The sequence below is a fragment of the Protopterus annectens genome, chromosome 6.part0 (assembly GCF_019279795.1).
Source record: "Protopterus annectens isolate FY-2018-M chromosome 6.part0, PAN1.0, whole genome shotgun sequence".
NCBI classification, from domain to species: domain Eukaryota; kingdom Metazoa; phylum Chordata; order Ceratodontiformes; family Protopteridae; genus Protopterus; species Protopterus annectens.
Window position 1 is genome coordinate 90,243,691 of NC_056737.1, and position 16,014 is coordinate 90,259,704.

A 16,014-nucleotide genomic window follows, 5' to 3' on the forward strand; every position below is an offset into this window, starting at 1 on the left:
AGAATCTCAAGTTTCAGTAACTCGAACTTGTGAAGGGGAGACATAAAAAAAAAGCAAGTTTACTGACGTATGCTGGGGGCCGAATCCCTCTGCAGAAATATACCAGCTCCGTGACCGCACTATAGTGGAGGAACGGAAATTCTCCCATTGTGCGCTTCTGTATATAGTGCAAAACAGGAGATTTCCCTCATCCCCGTTGTAGTACGATCTCGGAGTTGGTATATTTAAGTAGGGAGGGTGTGGGGGCACAGCCCCTCATGTGGGGGATGCAGGCGGACTTGCCCCCCTGCAAAAACATTGTAAAGACATGTTTGCATGTCTTTTACCTCCGCTTTAGAAATTCAAGTTGCTGAAAACTCGAGATTCTGGGCTCGAGCTTATGAATTTCGATCTTTCAGCATTTCGAGATTCTAAAGGGGAGCCAGTAATATATATATTAACTTTCTTGGATAAACTTACTTATAGTGTTATCGTTATCTATCTATTGCACTTATAGTTTGTTAGTGTTAAGTATTATTGCTAGAACAACTTACAGTGGCACATTGTAATATTTATTTTATATGGGGCATGATTAAGCTTTGCCAGAGAAGCAACATCATGAGACAAGTATTACCTTTAGACATGCTGACCTTTAAAGGATAAAACAAACCAGAAAGGTTATACTGGTATATTGAAGCTCATTTGTTATATTGTTGCAAATGTCTTCCTTAGGGATTTGTTGCTATAGTATCTCTCACAGGTGTACATTCTTGAAGTCCTTTTCTCTCTCCCTGCACTGCTCAGAGTATTGATCATGGCGAGTGACCAGACGGCATTCATTGCACACAGAGAATCCATTCCGGGTACAAGTACCGTAATATTCACCCCCACATAGACATAAAGTGGATATAAAAAGTGTACACACCCCTGTTAAAATGTCTGGGTTTTGTGATGTAAAAAAAATGAGACCACAATAAATTATTTCAGAACTTTTTCCACCTTTAATGTGACCTATAATGTGTACAATTCAGTTGAAAAATAAACAAATCTGTTATGGGAAAAAAATATAAAAAATAAAAAATGTACAATAAGCTGGTTGCATAAATGTGCACACCCTTAAACTAATACTTTGTTTAAATTAAATTTCAAGAGGACTTCTTACAAGTTTGTGTGCTACGCCTTTCAGTGTTTTGCTACTGAATGTATTGCTTTCACTTGACTCCTTAGTTTCACTATGGTGTGAAGTTCTAATGGTGACATTATTTGGTTTCTGTCATGAGAACACCATTTAAACAGTGTCCCAAATGTCTCAGATCACACTGTTTTTAAGTACTACAGTTTCCATAGCTATGACTAGGTATTTTTTTTTCTTTTATTTGGCATTGGTGAAAGACTTTATAAATTTCCTGCATTAATTATTTTCGTCTGCAGCCTGGATCATTGTCAGGTTTGGCACAGCTGTCTTACAAAACCTGTTTCCAATGTACACTTAGTCAAGCTCGTAGAGAAGTATTATGTAGCTTGGGATAGTATAATCACTTCATAGACAGCCATTCATTTAACAAATTAGTCTTCTTATGTACAGCTCTTTGTCAGGTTTGTATTTTCTTTCCTTCAGTTTAACATAGTGACCATTGTGCATTGTATGGACTGACTGCCACTGTTCTCCATTGGCTAGTAGTCTTATTAACTGCCATTCTCCCACACTGAGTGTGGAAAATATGCCATAACCTGGGATAATGTCATGTAATTTGATTCATACTGTCTTGTACTGGAGAAATTGAAAGATGGTCATCATATTGATGCAGTAGCCTTAGCTGTATGCATTACATTCTGCCAAGGATTTAACAGCTGGACAGCTTCCAAAACTTCAGGGCACCTTCCACATACGCAAACTGTGAGGCAGCTCAAACTGAGCTGAGTAAAAGGCAAGTTTGTTTTGCTACTGTATGCCCCTCTGAGGCTTTCAAGGATCAGCAGTTGGCCTGTGCTGTTCCTTGGCTGGTCAGATAAGTTTCCTTTGGGAGAAATATTTCCATTTAATAGTTTAATAGTTTTATTAGTGACACTTTCACCTTCAAGAAAATTATTTTAAAGCTAGGAGTTTGTGTTTTAATGGACTGCCATGAGCATGTACTGTAGTTTTCAGTGGGAGCGCTCTTTTATCCCGTCAGTTTAAAAGTTGTTTAAAGTAACTGAACACCATTTTTCTATGGAGAAATTGTATTTATTTTACTTTGTTGGACTGGCAAAGTGTTTTAAAGTGCTTTTACTGTGTTTGTTTATTTGTGTAAAAAGTGACTTTTAAAGACTTTTTGTTTTTACTGGCATTTGCTCCTTGTTTTTTCCTGGGAAAGAGGCAGTATTTTCGGCTTGACCTTGGAACAATTTGTCAGACTCTTGGTAAATCCTACTTCCAGCCACAAAAAGAAAAAGTTAAGCAAACAGCCTTTGCCATCACAGCAGCCTAGCAATTTACCTCAGCTGCAGGTGAGTGACTCTGCTGTGGCCATTTATTTTAACTCAGAACACTCATCTGTTGCCCGGGTTTAGCACCTACAGACCAGGGGTTTGCCAAATCCTCTGCCGCTGTTGGGGTTCCCTCAGTGGGCAAGGGAGAGCCACTCTTGTTGGTTATAAGAGAGGGAACAGGGAAGGCTTTCCTATCTTTTCAGAATGTTGTGCCCATCCATGGGGAAGCATCTGCTGCCAGTAGTAACACAGTTGGCCCCGTTTTTCCTGAAAAAGAAACAGAAAACAAAACCTATATCTACTCCTCCTTAAATTTCCTTAGGACTAGTTTACTGAGTCTGGTTCAGACTATTGATCCTTCTTCTTAAGTTGTTTCTGGTAAAACAAAGAGGGGTACCTCCTGTTATGAAGAGATTCAAGATTCTGAATCTGGACAAGAGGATAAAGGGACAGTTAAAGGGTTGTCTTCTCAGATTTCCATTTCAGACTCAGAGGACAACTCAGTTTTTGATTCTTCCTGTGGGCTGTTCTCTTTTTGTGAGACTGTTGCTAGAATGTACCAGTGTTTTCGTTGGGAAAACACTGAGGTCTCTCAATCCCCAAGAAAATACTATGAGCATTTAGAAAAATAATTTCCAGAACCTGCACCCATTCCTCATGTTCTGTCAGCTTTGGAGGGTATGTGTGTTACTGCCTGCAGTTTTCCTGAGAATCAGCCAGTTGCCCCTAAAAAGGCAGATAGGATGTATAATGTTGTTTAGTCTTTTAAGTTTTTATACACTCTTCCTAGATCTGATCCAGCATCAATAGTTTTAGCTAATTCGTATGTATTATTTCCAATCTTACTATTTCTAATGTGGATGGGAAAAAATTATTGATAAGCATGGGGGAAAAGTACATGTTTCTGCAGCTTTGATTTTCAGAATTTTGAAATTGAAAGGCTCCTATGTTATGGTTTGTCCTGAGTAATCATGGAAGTGCTAAGAATGTACTGTCAGAAGTTTCATCTTGTGAGTAAAAAATCTGCTTTAAATAATTTAATTTCTTCTATTGTTCAAGTCACTTCTCATTGCACACAGTGTGTATGTGTGTGTGTTTGTGTGTGTGTCTCTGTTGATACTTCAAGGGCTGTGGCCTCTTGTACTTTTGAGGAGGTTTGCACTGCTGTATTCTCAGAACCTAACAGATGATGTTATAAATGAGATTTTAAATTACCGTTTGGACAGAGATTTAGTTTTTGGCCCCTGTGATGCAGAAGTGATCAAAAAATGTGATGAAAGGTATAAGCTAATACAAGGAATCTCTAAGATTTTTCAGCCCTCCTTTTCTAAAATTTTCAAGGGATTCTCTAATTCCTCATCCAGTTTTGGTAAGAAACCAAATAAACAGTCTCAACAAAATGCCAGTAAATAGATGCTTAAGAAAAACTGCAAGGATGTTCCAAGAAGTCAACAAAGAACAAAGACTATGGTGTAGGTAAACCGGTCCTCCAAAAAATAAATCATACAGTATCACAGTCAAAGGAGGCAGCGGAACACAGCAGTAAAATTCAAGAATTTAATCCCATGTTCTACTGTTTCTTGTTGTTGTGTTTTTCGGCTTTTCCCGGTTAGGGATCGCCACAGCGGAACTCCGGTCTGCTAATGATTGGTAGTTGATTTTTACGTGCCGAGTTACCAGCCCTGACGCACAACCTTCAACGAAGGTACGCCCATTCACGCATGTCTCCACGCAGAAGACGATCTAGCTGAGAATCGAATCGGACAGCGTCTTACTGTGAGGTGAAAATGCTACCGCAGCACCACCACCGCACTGTTTGTTCTGGAATTAAATTCTTGAATTTTACTGCTGTGTTCCACTGCCTCCTTTGACTGTGATTTTGTATGTTCCAAGAAGTATTCTGTAAACTCACGCAACTAAGGACAGTCCAGTAAGTCAGAATGACTATTTAAGAGACTTTGTTCTCCCCTCTCACCCTGGCAGCCTTTTTTTTTCTTCCTACTTTAATCTTTAGCAACAGATAGTTTCAGAAATATGGGTCTAAAGGTCATTCACCAAGGTTACCGATGGCAGTGCGAGGAAAATCCTCCTTTCCAGCCTGTAATTTGTCATCTTCCAGACCAGACTGCTTTGTTTCCATCTGTCCTTCTTCACATGCTGTCTCAGGGAGAGATAGAACCACTTCCCCCTTCCAAGGTGGGAAAGAGGTTTTATTCAAGGATGTTTAATGCCAAAGAAAGAAAAAGTTTGGAGACCAGTTCTGGAGCTTTCTTTCCTAAACTCGTTTGTGATAGTACACAAATACAAAATGTCATTTCACAACTTGTTACCTCTTTCTCCTCATTCAGGTTAATAATAACACTAGAATTAAAATCTGCATGTCATCACATTCCTATTCAACCAGACCAGACTATAGACATGTCTTAAGGTTTTGTGTGGCTGGATCACATAAGCAGTTATCTTCCTTACAGTTTGGACCATCCACTGCACCATGAGTGTTCACAAAGTGTTTAGCTCCAGTTACAGCTCATTACAAGCTATGGGGTATTCACATTTTTCTATATTTACATGACTTTCTTATCTTTGCAAAGTCTGTTTCAAAGTGTCAAGAATCGCTCTCCCTTGCGTGAGAGTTTTCTTACACAAGCTGGGATTCCAGGAGAAGATTTAAAAGCCTTTCTTGACTTCTTCTTACAGGGTTTTGTTTCTGAGATGTCAACTAGACACCTCAGTTCAAAGAGCTTTTCTCCCACAGGAAAAAAAAACTTAGATCGATCTCCACTTAGACTTTGGTCACTGTGAGGGAATACCTCAAGAATTTGAGTCTCATGACTTCCATGATTCTCATGATACCCCTAGAAAGACTCCTCATGAGAAAGATACATACCTGGTGTCTTTGGTCGTAGTACCAGCACCCCTTGTCTTTTCAAATCCCAGTGCTGGAGCTTTTCAGAAGATAAATCACTTGGTGGAGACAAAAGATGTTCCTAAATCCAAGTCTGCACTTCTCCGTCCCTGTTCCAAAACATTAAGTCACCACAGACTTCTCAGACTTTGCTTGGGAAGCAATTTCAGGAGGAATAAAAGTGCAAGATGTGTGGGACACCAACAACAGGCATAAACACATAAATATAAAAGGGATGCTTGGCCTGATCAGGGCACTCAACTGTCTGAATCATCTTTTGTTCCCGAAACTTCTTCATGGTGTTAGAGACACTAATGGTACTAATGAAGGCAAGAAAGACTGCTACTAGAAAAATCATATAATTAGCAAATGGAAAATGTTTTCTAGTTTGTGCCAGCAGCATAACCAACACCCATTCAGGGCTAGTTGTTCTCTGGTTTTACAATATTTTTGTGAGTCACTATCCTCTGGCTCTTTTTACTCCTTTATCAAGGTTCATTTATCAGCCATTTCAGCATGTATGCCCATGGATCCTCCTCTTTCAATTAATTCTCACGTCAAAATGTTTTTGGAAGAGGTTTTGTGGAGGAGGCCTCCACAGAAACCTGTGGCCCCACCTTCAGATCTTAATTTTGTGTTACAGAAGCTAACACGTTTCATTTGACCCATCTCACCTGCCTGACTTTTGAGGTTCTTAACATGAAAAGCAGTTTTACTGATTGCTCTGACCTCTGGAAGAAGAGTATCTGAGTTGCAAGCTCTTGTGCTGAGTCAACCTTATCTCACTTTCCACAGGGGCAGGACTTCTTTAATAACTAATCCTTCTTTTATGCCTAAAGTGATATCTAAGTTTACTTTAAGCCAAACTATCCATCTCATCATTTTCTTTCCAAACCCCAAAAATGAGGAGAAAGGATACTCCTTACCTTGAATGTTCACAGACAACTCAGTTACTCTCTTGACAGAACTAAATCTTTTGGATCTTTAGACAATTGTTAATTTTTTGTACAGGTAATAAATGAGCCTGTGTTAAAGCAGACCATTTACAGTGGTTGTCTAAGGATATTATCTTTTGTTATACTCACCACAACAAAACTGTCCCAGGCTGGGTCAAGGCCCACTTTGTCAGGGCTTTGGTTTCATGTATGTTTTTTTGGAAATGGTTGGATTTTAGAAGTCTTCTAGAAGCTGCTACTTGGTTCTCTGTACTTACTTTTACAAAGTACTATAAGCCTGATTCAGGGGCACATGGACTCTTCTTCCACCTCCCAAATGTAGTAAGCTGTGGTAATCTACTCAGTAGCTAAGGCTACAACAGCAGTTATCAGTATGATGAATATAATACAGTTATGTAAGTAAACTTACCATGACAGTAGATGTTCAAATAATTACTGCCGCAGTAGTTGCTCCTTTCCTCCAGCTTCCTTGTTTTTGGTAAGTTTTTTATGTCAGGGTATGGACATTTATTTTTGTTATTCCTAGCATTGTCCTTTCAGGGCTCAGTTTCCTTCTCTCTTTTGGCCAGAAAGCTCTGATAGGCATAGCACCCCCAAAGCTGTCTTTGGGTTAGCTCATCTTGAGCTGCATGATATTTTGGCCTTGTGGAAGGTGCTATACAGCTTTGGAAGCTAGTTGTTTCTTCATTTGAACATCTACTGTTATGGTTTACTTACATAACTGTACTTTCCCTGTCAGAAACTCAAGTAGTCTGTGTGGACCTTTTTCTGTATTAAGATTCTCTGAATGGTAGATTAATAAAATGTTAGTTCTTCTGCAAATCATAAGTTTGCACATATACATATGGTTCTCTTTAGTGAAGTGAATGTGACATAATATGCTTACAGTAGAGCAAGTATGCAAAGATGTTCATGAAAAAAAGTTTGTTGAATTGTTGATGAAAATAATTTGGTGCTCAATGCTTGTGTTTACTGACATTATTTATTTATTTATTTCTCCAGATATCCCAGTGATTCCTGACCTTGAGGAAGTACAGGAGGAAGGCCTGACCATGCAAGTTGCTGCTCCACCCAGGTAACAACAGAGGCCTTGATGATTCTGTTGTCTGGGAAGTGATAAGGAGGGTAACATTTAAAAAATAAGGACCTTCCAGGAGCTCACAAATGCCAGGTTGACTGGCATTTATTTTTAGATATACTAAAGCAGAAGTCTAGAATGTAACTGAGACAGAAAAATGTCAGAAGAGACATGCACAATACATGGACAGCAGAAAAGGCATTGAATAATAAGTTGTCAGTGACCAACAAAAAACATGTTACCCAGTGTAGTCATGACATTTTGGTGGATAGTAATTACACAGAAAGAGACTTCTAAAATGTATTAATGCAAAAAAATGCCTCAATATTTGCAAAGTAAAATGTGACTGATGTGTGAAAATGGAACCTTTTTTTACAAATCTGGGAAGGATTAGAAGTTTCTTCAGAACTGGAGGAAAGTAAATGAAGATCTACTTTGGTTTACTGTAAGAATAAATCCTAAAATGTGGGTTATAGCCCACCTTACCCCTGTTGTCTGCAAAATGAAAATTCAAAAGCATTTATTTCCTTCATAGACCATTGAAGAACTAAGCTTGAACATACTGATGTAGGTATATGTATGCCCATAGCCTTTTTTATTTGTTGCTGTTTTATTCATCACCTCATATGGTGGAACACACATGTATTCAATAATTGTCACAGTCTGTAGTTAAATACAACAATCTAAAAAATTATTAGTGCCCTCTTAATTTACTGCAAACAATACATCACTTCTACTTTGCTAAATGTAAAAATATTGAGCCGTATTCAGTAACACCTACGCTAAGTGTAAACAATCTGTATTCAAGAACATCCTTACCACATTTTTTGTGCTTTTTAATCACTCAGAAAGATTATACTAACTGTAAATGTAGTCTACACTTTGTGGTAACTTTTATGAATCCCCCTCAGTATTTAAAGCTGCAAGAAGATCAGTAGGAAAATTAAAATTAGGAGGAAAAATGTGTGAGTTATGCTTGTGTTGTTTGTTCAGTCAGAACTATGTACACTTAACGTAGGTGATGAATCCCAGGGATCATCCCTGAACAGTGTTTTTTGAACATAACACTTATTCAGATTTCCACTGACTGTACAGACACTCCCAGTCTAATAAAATGTGAAATGTTTAAGTGCATTACCAGTGTACTCTGCAACTCAAATTTAAAACAGTAATTGCTTCTGCCCTGCATAACTAACTACAATACAAAATTAAAATGAAATAACATATCCTTTTCATTTTGCTTCTTAAGTGTAGAGAAGCATGGAGTGGAAAAATGTAAAATACACTCTGTAGATGGCCATTTCTGTAACTAATTATAAATCAGATAAATTGCCAGTTTGTACACATGATCCTTAAAATGGGAAGATTGAACATGTGAAGGACAAGTTATGCATTCTCACAGGTGTGTACAGGTCTAATGGCCCTGGAACCTTTATAAGCCTAGCCCGTAGGATTACCCTGGCATCGTGCCACCCGACCTTAGTTCCCAGTACCTCTGTCGAGTAAAGCCACTGGAGTGATCCCGGGGTGAATTTTCTACTTCCCATTCACTCAAGATTTCTCTTGAAGAGGGCCAGTGAGGTGCTCTGCTTGGCATGTATGGGAAGTCTATTCCATAGCATGGGCAGTCTCTGGGTTATGAACCTGTCCCTCCAGCATGTTCTGTTGATTGTGGTAATGAGGTTGAGGTCTCTGGAGCATGTGGTGCGGAGGGATTGGGATGTCTTTAAATGTAGCATTTCTAACAGAGCTGGGTCAGACATGGCTTTGTAAGTCAAGCAGAGCTCACCTCTAAGTAGGCAATATGAGACAGAGAATAGTTAGAGTTTTTTTAGTCTATCCATACAGGACAAATGTTTAAGGCGTATGATCCTCTTTGTGATTTACTTTTGCGGCCTCTCCAGTTGTTGCAGGTGTTTAGTGAGGTACATGCCAAATGAGGCATTGTACTCAACGATTGGCCTTATGAGAGAAAAGTAGAGGGAGACAATGACCTCTTTCTTCCTGGATGCAAAATTCTTAGTAATGAGATGTGCCACATAGAAGGACTTTCTGACCACAGTGGCAATGTGGTGGTCAAAAGAGACATTGCTGTCAACCTGTGTTCCCAGATCTCTTATAATGCCTTCTGTGTTCAGTGGACTACCATCTATGTGGTAATTCATGGGAACCGGGTTTTTCCCAAAGGGATGATGACACATTTTTTGGCATTGAGCTTAAGGCCATGGTTCTGACACCAGTCGGTCTCAGTGAGGCCTTTCTGTAGGATGTCGACATCACTCGGGGAGTTAAAAATAGCTCCCAACTTGAAATCGTCTGCGAACTTTGTCAGTCAGTGTCCCTTTGTGTTGGCCTGGACTTCAGAGAAGTAGATACCAAACAGGAGAGGACCCAGGACCGAACCCTGTGGGACTCCACACGTGACTGGTCAGCAGTCTGAGTTGGAGTCAGCTACTTTCACACCGTGGGTTCTACCTGTGAGCCACTTTGCAACCCACCTAGTGATATAGGAGTTGATGCCTAGCTTAGTGAGTTTTTCTATGATTCCTGAGTGGGGAATGGTATCAAAAGCCTTGGTCAGATGAAGGTAGGCTGTATGAACCACCATGCCTTCATCTGCAGCTCTGGTGACTGACTCAAATAAGTTGAGCAGGCATGATCTACCCTTCACAAAACCAAACTGTGTGGGATCCAGAGTTTGGAGATTCCCTATATCCTTCTTTATTAGGTCCATGATGATATATTCCATAGCTTTGCATATCAGACTTGTCAGGCTAATGGGGTGACAGTTCCCAAGGTCTGTAGCCACTCCTCCTTTATGGAGAGGGATGACTGTAGCAGTGCCCCATTTGGTAGGGACAAAGCCTGAGGTGAGGCTGTGATTGAACAGGGCATGCAGCGGAGGTGCCAGTTCACTCTGTAGTTCATGTAGAACACAGCCAGGGATATTGTCAGGTCCCATAGAAGCTGTATTCTTGGCCTTGGACAGTGCTGTTAATCTACACCTTTTAGTCTAAGTACTACAGTAAACAACTTTGACTTCTCCTTCACTTATCAGCAAACATACCCTCAGGGCTTTGTTGTACTGTACTGGCTCACCGGCCATTTTGCACAGGAATGGGCATGGCCAGAATGATTGACATGCCCAGGGGTTGGGAGGGTGGCCTAATGGTTAAGGTGTTTGCCTTACAAACACAAGGTGCAGGGTTTGAATCTCAGAAGGGATAATTGGCTAGGCTTACGATGGCTCACAAGGGCAGTTAGTCTAGTACTAATCTACGACCCTATGAACCAGTGCCTGAGATGTGCTATGCAAATGATGCATGACTGGCATGCAATGCAAACTTGTCAGTGACATCATGCATACATTGATGGCTGACCAACACATATGACTTTTGAGTGTTTCTCAAGGAAGAGGAATAAAGTATGAGAATGGAGAATGCCTGTGACAGCAGGAATATTGATTGTGCAGTCTTTGTTTACCCTCTTTCTCAATGTAGTGCAATCTTGGAGTTGGTATACTGAAGTAGCGGGTGGTGTGCAGGGCACAGCCCTCCACAAAGGGGGTGCGGGGGGGGGGGGCTTGTCCCCCTGCAAAAGTAATTGAAGAAAACTTCTGCTCTAAGTATTAAGTGAAACACAGATGACCTCCACCTATACAGTTTCATTTTCAAAGTTCATTAAACTCCTGCAGATTACATAAACCAGTTTTGTTAAACCTGCAGCCAAACTCCAACAGCTAATTGCACAGAACTGTCACATCTATTTTATCAAATGCTTTTGCTGCTTTTTTATCAACCTCTAATTAAAACAGCAATAAATACAGAAATAATCAAGAATACTTTTAAAATATTAGAATAATCAACCTGAGACATTAACTGAATAAGAGAATCTGAATGAAAAAATATATTTTTTAAGTAAAAGTAGAGTTGCCACCTTTTCAAATGCCTAAAGTGGGACAATTTTGTACAAATGTGAAATTTTGCATTTCAAAACATACCCACGGCCAGTGCAAAGGACAGAGCTTCACTTTTTTCTCTAAAATAAAAGCTTATTCTTTTAGCATTTGAGTTACTTATGCTATTTCCTATAGCACTTGGGTGTTTCATATAGGTTCATAGGTAGATACTAAGCTATTGGCCTTAGGACCTATACAAGCCTAGCCATAACAATTCCCTGGATATTTCTTCCCACAATATTTACTTCCCTGGACCCCTGTCTAGCAGGGCGACTGACATGATCCCCGGGGTGAATTTCCTATCTCCCATACAATCATCAAGGTTCCTTTTGAAGAGGGCCAAGGAGGTGCTCTACTTGACATGTATGGGCAGTCTATTCTAGAGTATGGGGAGTCTCTGGGTCAGGAACCTATCCCTCCAGTATGTTTTGTTCATTGTGATGACAAGGTTTAGATTCCTGGAGCGTGTGGCTCTGAGGGATTGGGATTTCTTTAAGTGGAGCATGTCCAATAGCTCAGGGTTTGACATGGCCTTGTATGTTAAGCAGAGATCGCCTCTGAGCACACTATATGCCACAGAGTATAGCTGGAGGTTTTTTAGATGGTCAGCATATGGCATCTGCTTTAGTCCTGGGATTCTTTTAGTGAGGTATTTCTGCGGCCTTTCCAGCTGTTGAAGATGTCTTGTGAGGTACATACCAAACGGGGCATTATACACTATAATGGGTCTAATGAGGGATGAGTACAGTGGGACAATGATCTCTTTTTTTCTGGATGAAAAGCCCTTAGTGGTGAGGTGTGCCACATAGAAGGATTTCCTGACTATTGTGGCGATGTGGTTATTGAAGGTGAGACCACTGTCCACCTGTGTCCCTAAGTCTCTTATCACACTTTCAATGTTTAGTGTACTGCCACCTATGTGGTAATTCATGGGTACATGTTTTTTTCCAAAGGGTATAACTATACATTTCTTGGCATTAAGCTTGAGCACATGGCTCTGGCACCGGGCATCTGTTTCTGCAAGGCCCTTTTGTAGAATATTCACATAATTTGGGGATTCAATAATGGCTCCCAGTTTGCAGTCATCTGCGAACTTTGTTAGCCAAAGTCTCTTAGTGTTGGCCTGTACTTCAGATAGGTAGATGCCAAACAAGAGCCGTCCCAGGACTGAACCCTGAGGTACTCCACTTGTCACTTGTCTGGAGCTGGATTTGGAGTCGGCTACAATTACAGTCTGGGTTCTGTCAGTAAGCCAGTTGGCAACCCATCGAGTGACGTAGGGATTTATGCCCAGCTTAGTAAGTTTATCTAGGATTCCAGCATGGGGGATGGTGTCAAAGGCCTTGGCGGGGTCCATATAGGCTGTGTGGACTGCCTTACCCTCTTCCACAGCTCTGGAGACTGATTCGAAGAAGTCAGTCAGGTTCAGGAGACAAGATCGGCCCTTCACGAACCCAAACTGGATGGGGTCCAATGTCTGAAGGTTGCCAATGTCTTTGTTTGTAAGTTCCATGATAATACATTCCATGCCCTTGCAGATCAGGCTCGTCAGACTGATGGGACGGTAGTTCCGGGGATCCAAGCTGGATCTCCCCTTGTGGAGTGGGATAACTGGAGCTGTGCGCCACTCAGTGGGCATGAAGCCTGAGGTGAGGCTATGATTAAGCATGACACTTAGGTGAGGTGCCAGTTCATTTTGCAGTTCATGTAGTACACAGCCCGGGATGTCATCTGGTCCCATGGATGCTGTATTCTTAGCTTTGGAGAGTGCGGTTTCTACCTGTGTGGCCGTGATTACCGGAATTTGGCAATCATTTGGTATTGAGATGTGCCCTTTAGGGGGTGGGAGGGGGGTGAAGTTGGCACTAAATTGATCTGCCAGGATATTGGCAATATCCTTGGGATCAGTATATTTAATGCCATTCTGTTGTAGCTCAGAGCAGATCTGAGCATTGCCATTTAGATTCTTGACATAACTATAGAATGCCTTGTGGTTGTCTTTGGAATCTTTGGCAATTTTATTTTCATAACTAGCTTTTGAGGATTTTATGAGGGATCTCAGCTTCTTACTGAGGCTGGTAAGGGAGTTTTTTGCATCCTGGGATTTTCCTCTTTTCTGCAACAGTTTCTTCCTTGTGTTGTATAGTTTGTTTATAGAAGGTGACCACCAGATTGGCTTCCTTTTTTTGGAGGACAGCATCTTGGTTCTGTTTGGGATGGCACGATTTATGCACGAGTGGATGTGCTCATTCAGTGCCTTAGTGTAGGATTCAGCAGTCGAACTTTCAGATCCCGTCTGCATAGGTGTCATGAAGTTTGTCACTTCTGACTTCAGTAGCATGAAGTTGGCTTTGGAGAAGTTTTTTATGGAGGTTTCCTTACGGGGGGGTGGGGGTGGGGTGGGATGTGGATGTCAAGGGTGATTTGCTTATGGTCAGACCTGACCAATGAGGGGGTGACCACTGGTGTGGAACATCTATCTCCCATGTTGATAATGACCAGGTCTAGGATATTGGAGCCCCTGGTGGGACAATGGATTAGTTGATTCAGGTTGTTGGAATTTATGAATTCCAAGAACTGTTGGGAAAAGGTGTTGGTACCCTAGTAGTTTTCCCAGTTAATGGCAGGGTAGTTGAAATCACCCAGTATTAGGGTCTTTAGTTGTATCTTAATATTTTCCAGTATGTTTAGAAAGGTGTAGTGGGAATCTTGGGGCATGGTGGGGGATCTGTAGCAAGCTACAATTTGGATTGCAGTCTTACCTAGTGTTAGTTGCACCTGGAGAATACCTTCCAAGATCCAAAAGGCTAGCCTTAAAATCTGTTAGTATCCAAGGAACCCAGTTAGTTAAAACATCAGTCTGAGAATTTGTTAAAACATGCATTTTTTTAAATCAGCTCCAAACACCATGAATGAAAAAGCAACATGAAGTTTTATATATTCAAAGTTTTGTAACTTCAACCATATGGTGTCGATCTTATGGTATTCAAAGTTATAAAACTTTGAGTATATAATATAGACCCGATAATAAGTGTCTTATACAGTCTTGTTTTGTCCATGTACCCGGAATTTATTTTCTCTTAGTTCTGTATTTGTATTTACGCTAAACATCATCACAGACCTCTAGTTCCAAGGCAAAATCCTTTAAAAGCACATATGCCAAAAATGTACTCCCAGATGAAGGGAAACCTACCTTTCATAGCTACAAAAAAAAAAAATATATACCAGTACCTTTATGTAGTCTTCACAAGGGCAGTGGTGTTGCACCTTTGGGATGAAAGCCATTGGCCCAACCACCTGAAGAGGGGTTGTTCCCTTGGAGAAGGTAGTACATCAAACACTATTCTTTTTAGTTTTGCTCATCCAAACACATTATCGCATAAATTACTGAGCTTATGTCTTTGAAATATAACCTGGTACCAGCAATACTTAGAATGATTTCAGCCTTTCGTAAGTCAGTGTAGGCATGTATAACTTAATACATTGTATAAATGGATTCCTTGAGTCCACCTGGCTGGTTCTGTCAGGTTAAACAAGCCAGACAGAAATTTACAATATATCACATTCAAGACACCCTCATCAGAGATGCTAACCTGCAGCAGTGTTTCCATAATAAAGCAATGCAGTTTAGCTGTGGTTGCAAAACTGAGGGTTTTTCATAGATTCTTGCCCTGCAACAACATATTTTGAGTTGGCATTTCAATGTATTTTACTTTTCTGAGAGACCTTCTAATAATTACTAATTTCATCTGAAGCTACATACCCAGACACCCTGATCATCACCGGTCCTGTCTATGTAAGTAAATTTACTCCACTTGGAAAGAAAACCTTTAATGAAGCAGGATGCATCCATTTAAACTTTAGCCTCATTAATCTACACATGCACACAGACACAAAATCAGCAAATGTTGAATGCTGTTTAGCCATTTGATTCTAATAGTTATTTAAAAATAATATATTCTCCTGTTTTCTAAATATGTGTATTGGTAACTATCCTAATATAAGTGATCTTTGGCCAAATGCCAAGATTGGGACAGAATCTGCTCCTTGTTATTTCAAGACTTCAACTTTATCAAAATATTACAAGGCCAGCCAGCAACTAGTCCTGAAATTGGGAATTGTTTCCTGATGCAAGGGCAGAAGCAAATCACTGTAATATGGTGTATTTCGACCAAACTATAGTCACTGAATTCACCAGTGTAGAAGTGACACTCACTAGAGATGGTTTCTTTAAATTAAATGCAGTTTGTTTACAAAACAAAAATCCAAAATAAACAACTTCTTTAACTTTAAATGAAAAACAAGCACATTTATAGGTTCATTGGTATGTACTAGGTTATTACCTAGCCAGTTTCCCTTTTTATGCTTGAATTAACCTATCCCATTAGGTTAGAGATCAGCCTTACTCATCCCATCTCATGGTCAGAAAGTTTTATATTAATTGTATATAATTATATATTAATTTTAATTATATAGGGGGAATAATTGGGATCATACCATAGATGGGATCCATGCAAAGGGAAAAGCATTTGTCAGCTGCCTCTGTCCATTAGTAGTACAGGGGTAGTCCTGGAGTAAATTTTCTGGTCCCTATCCATAAATCCAAGTTGCACTTGCATTTAAACAGGGGTGACCTTTGTTTTATGTGGATGGCGAGTCTGTTCCA

At 40.2% G+C, this 16,014-nt stretch overlaps 1 protein-coding gene across 1 annotated transcript in view; it reads left to right on the plus strand.

Moving 5' to 3' along the window:
* Positions 1 to 16,014, plus strand: part of IFT43 (intraflagellar transport 43) — a 2,700,032-nt gene that overhangs the window by 2,103,444 nt on the left and 580,574 nt on the right. The window contains exon 7 of the mRNA XM_044073868.1: positions 7,315 to 7,387. Coding sequence (XP_043929803.1) covers positions 7,315 to 7,387 — 73 coding nt within the window. The remainder of the gene's footprint in view (positions 1 to 7,314; positions 7,388 to 16,014) is intronic.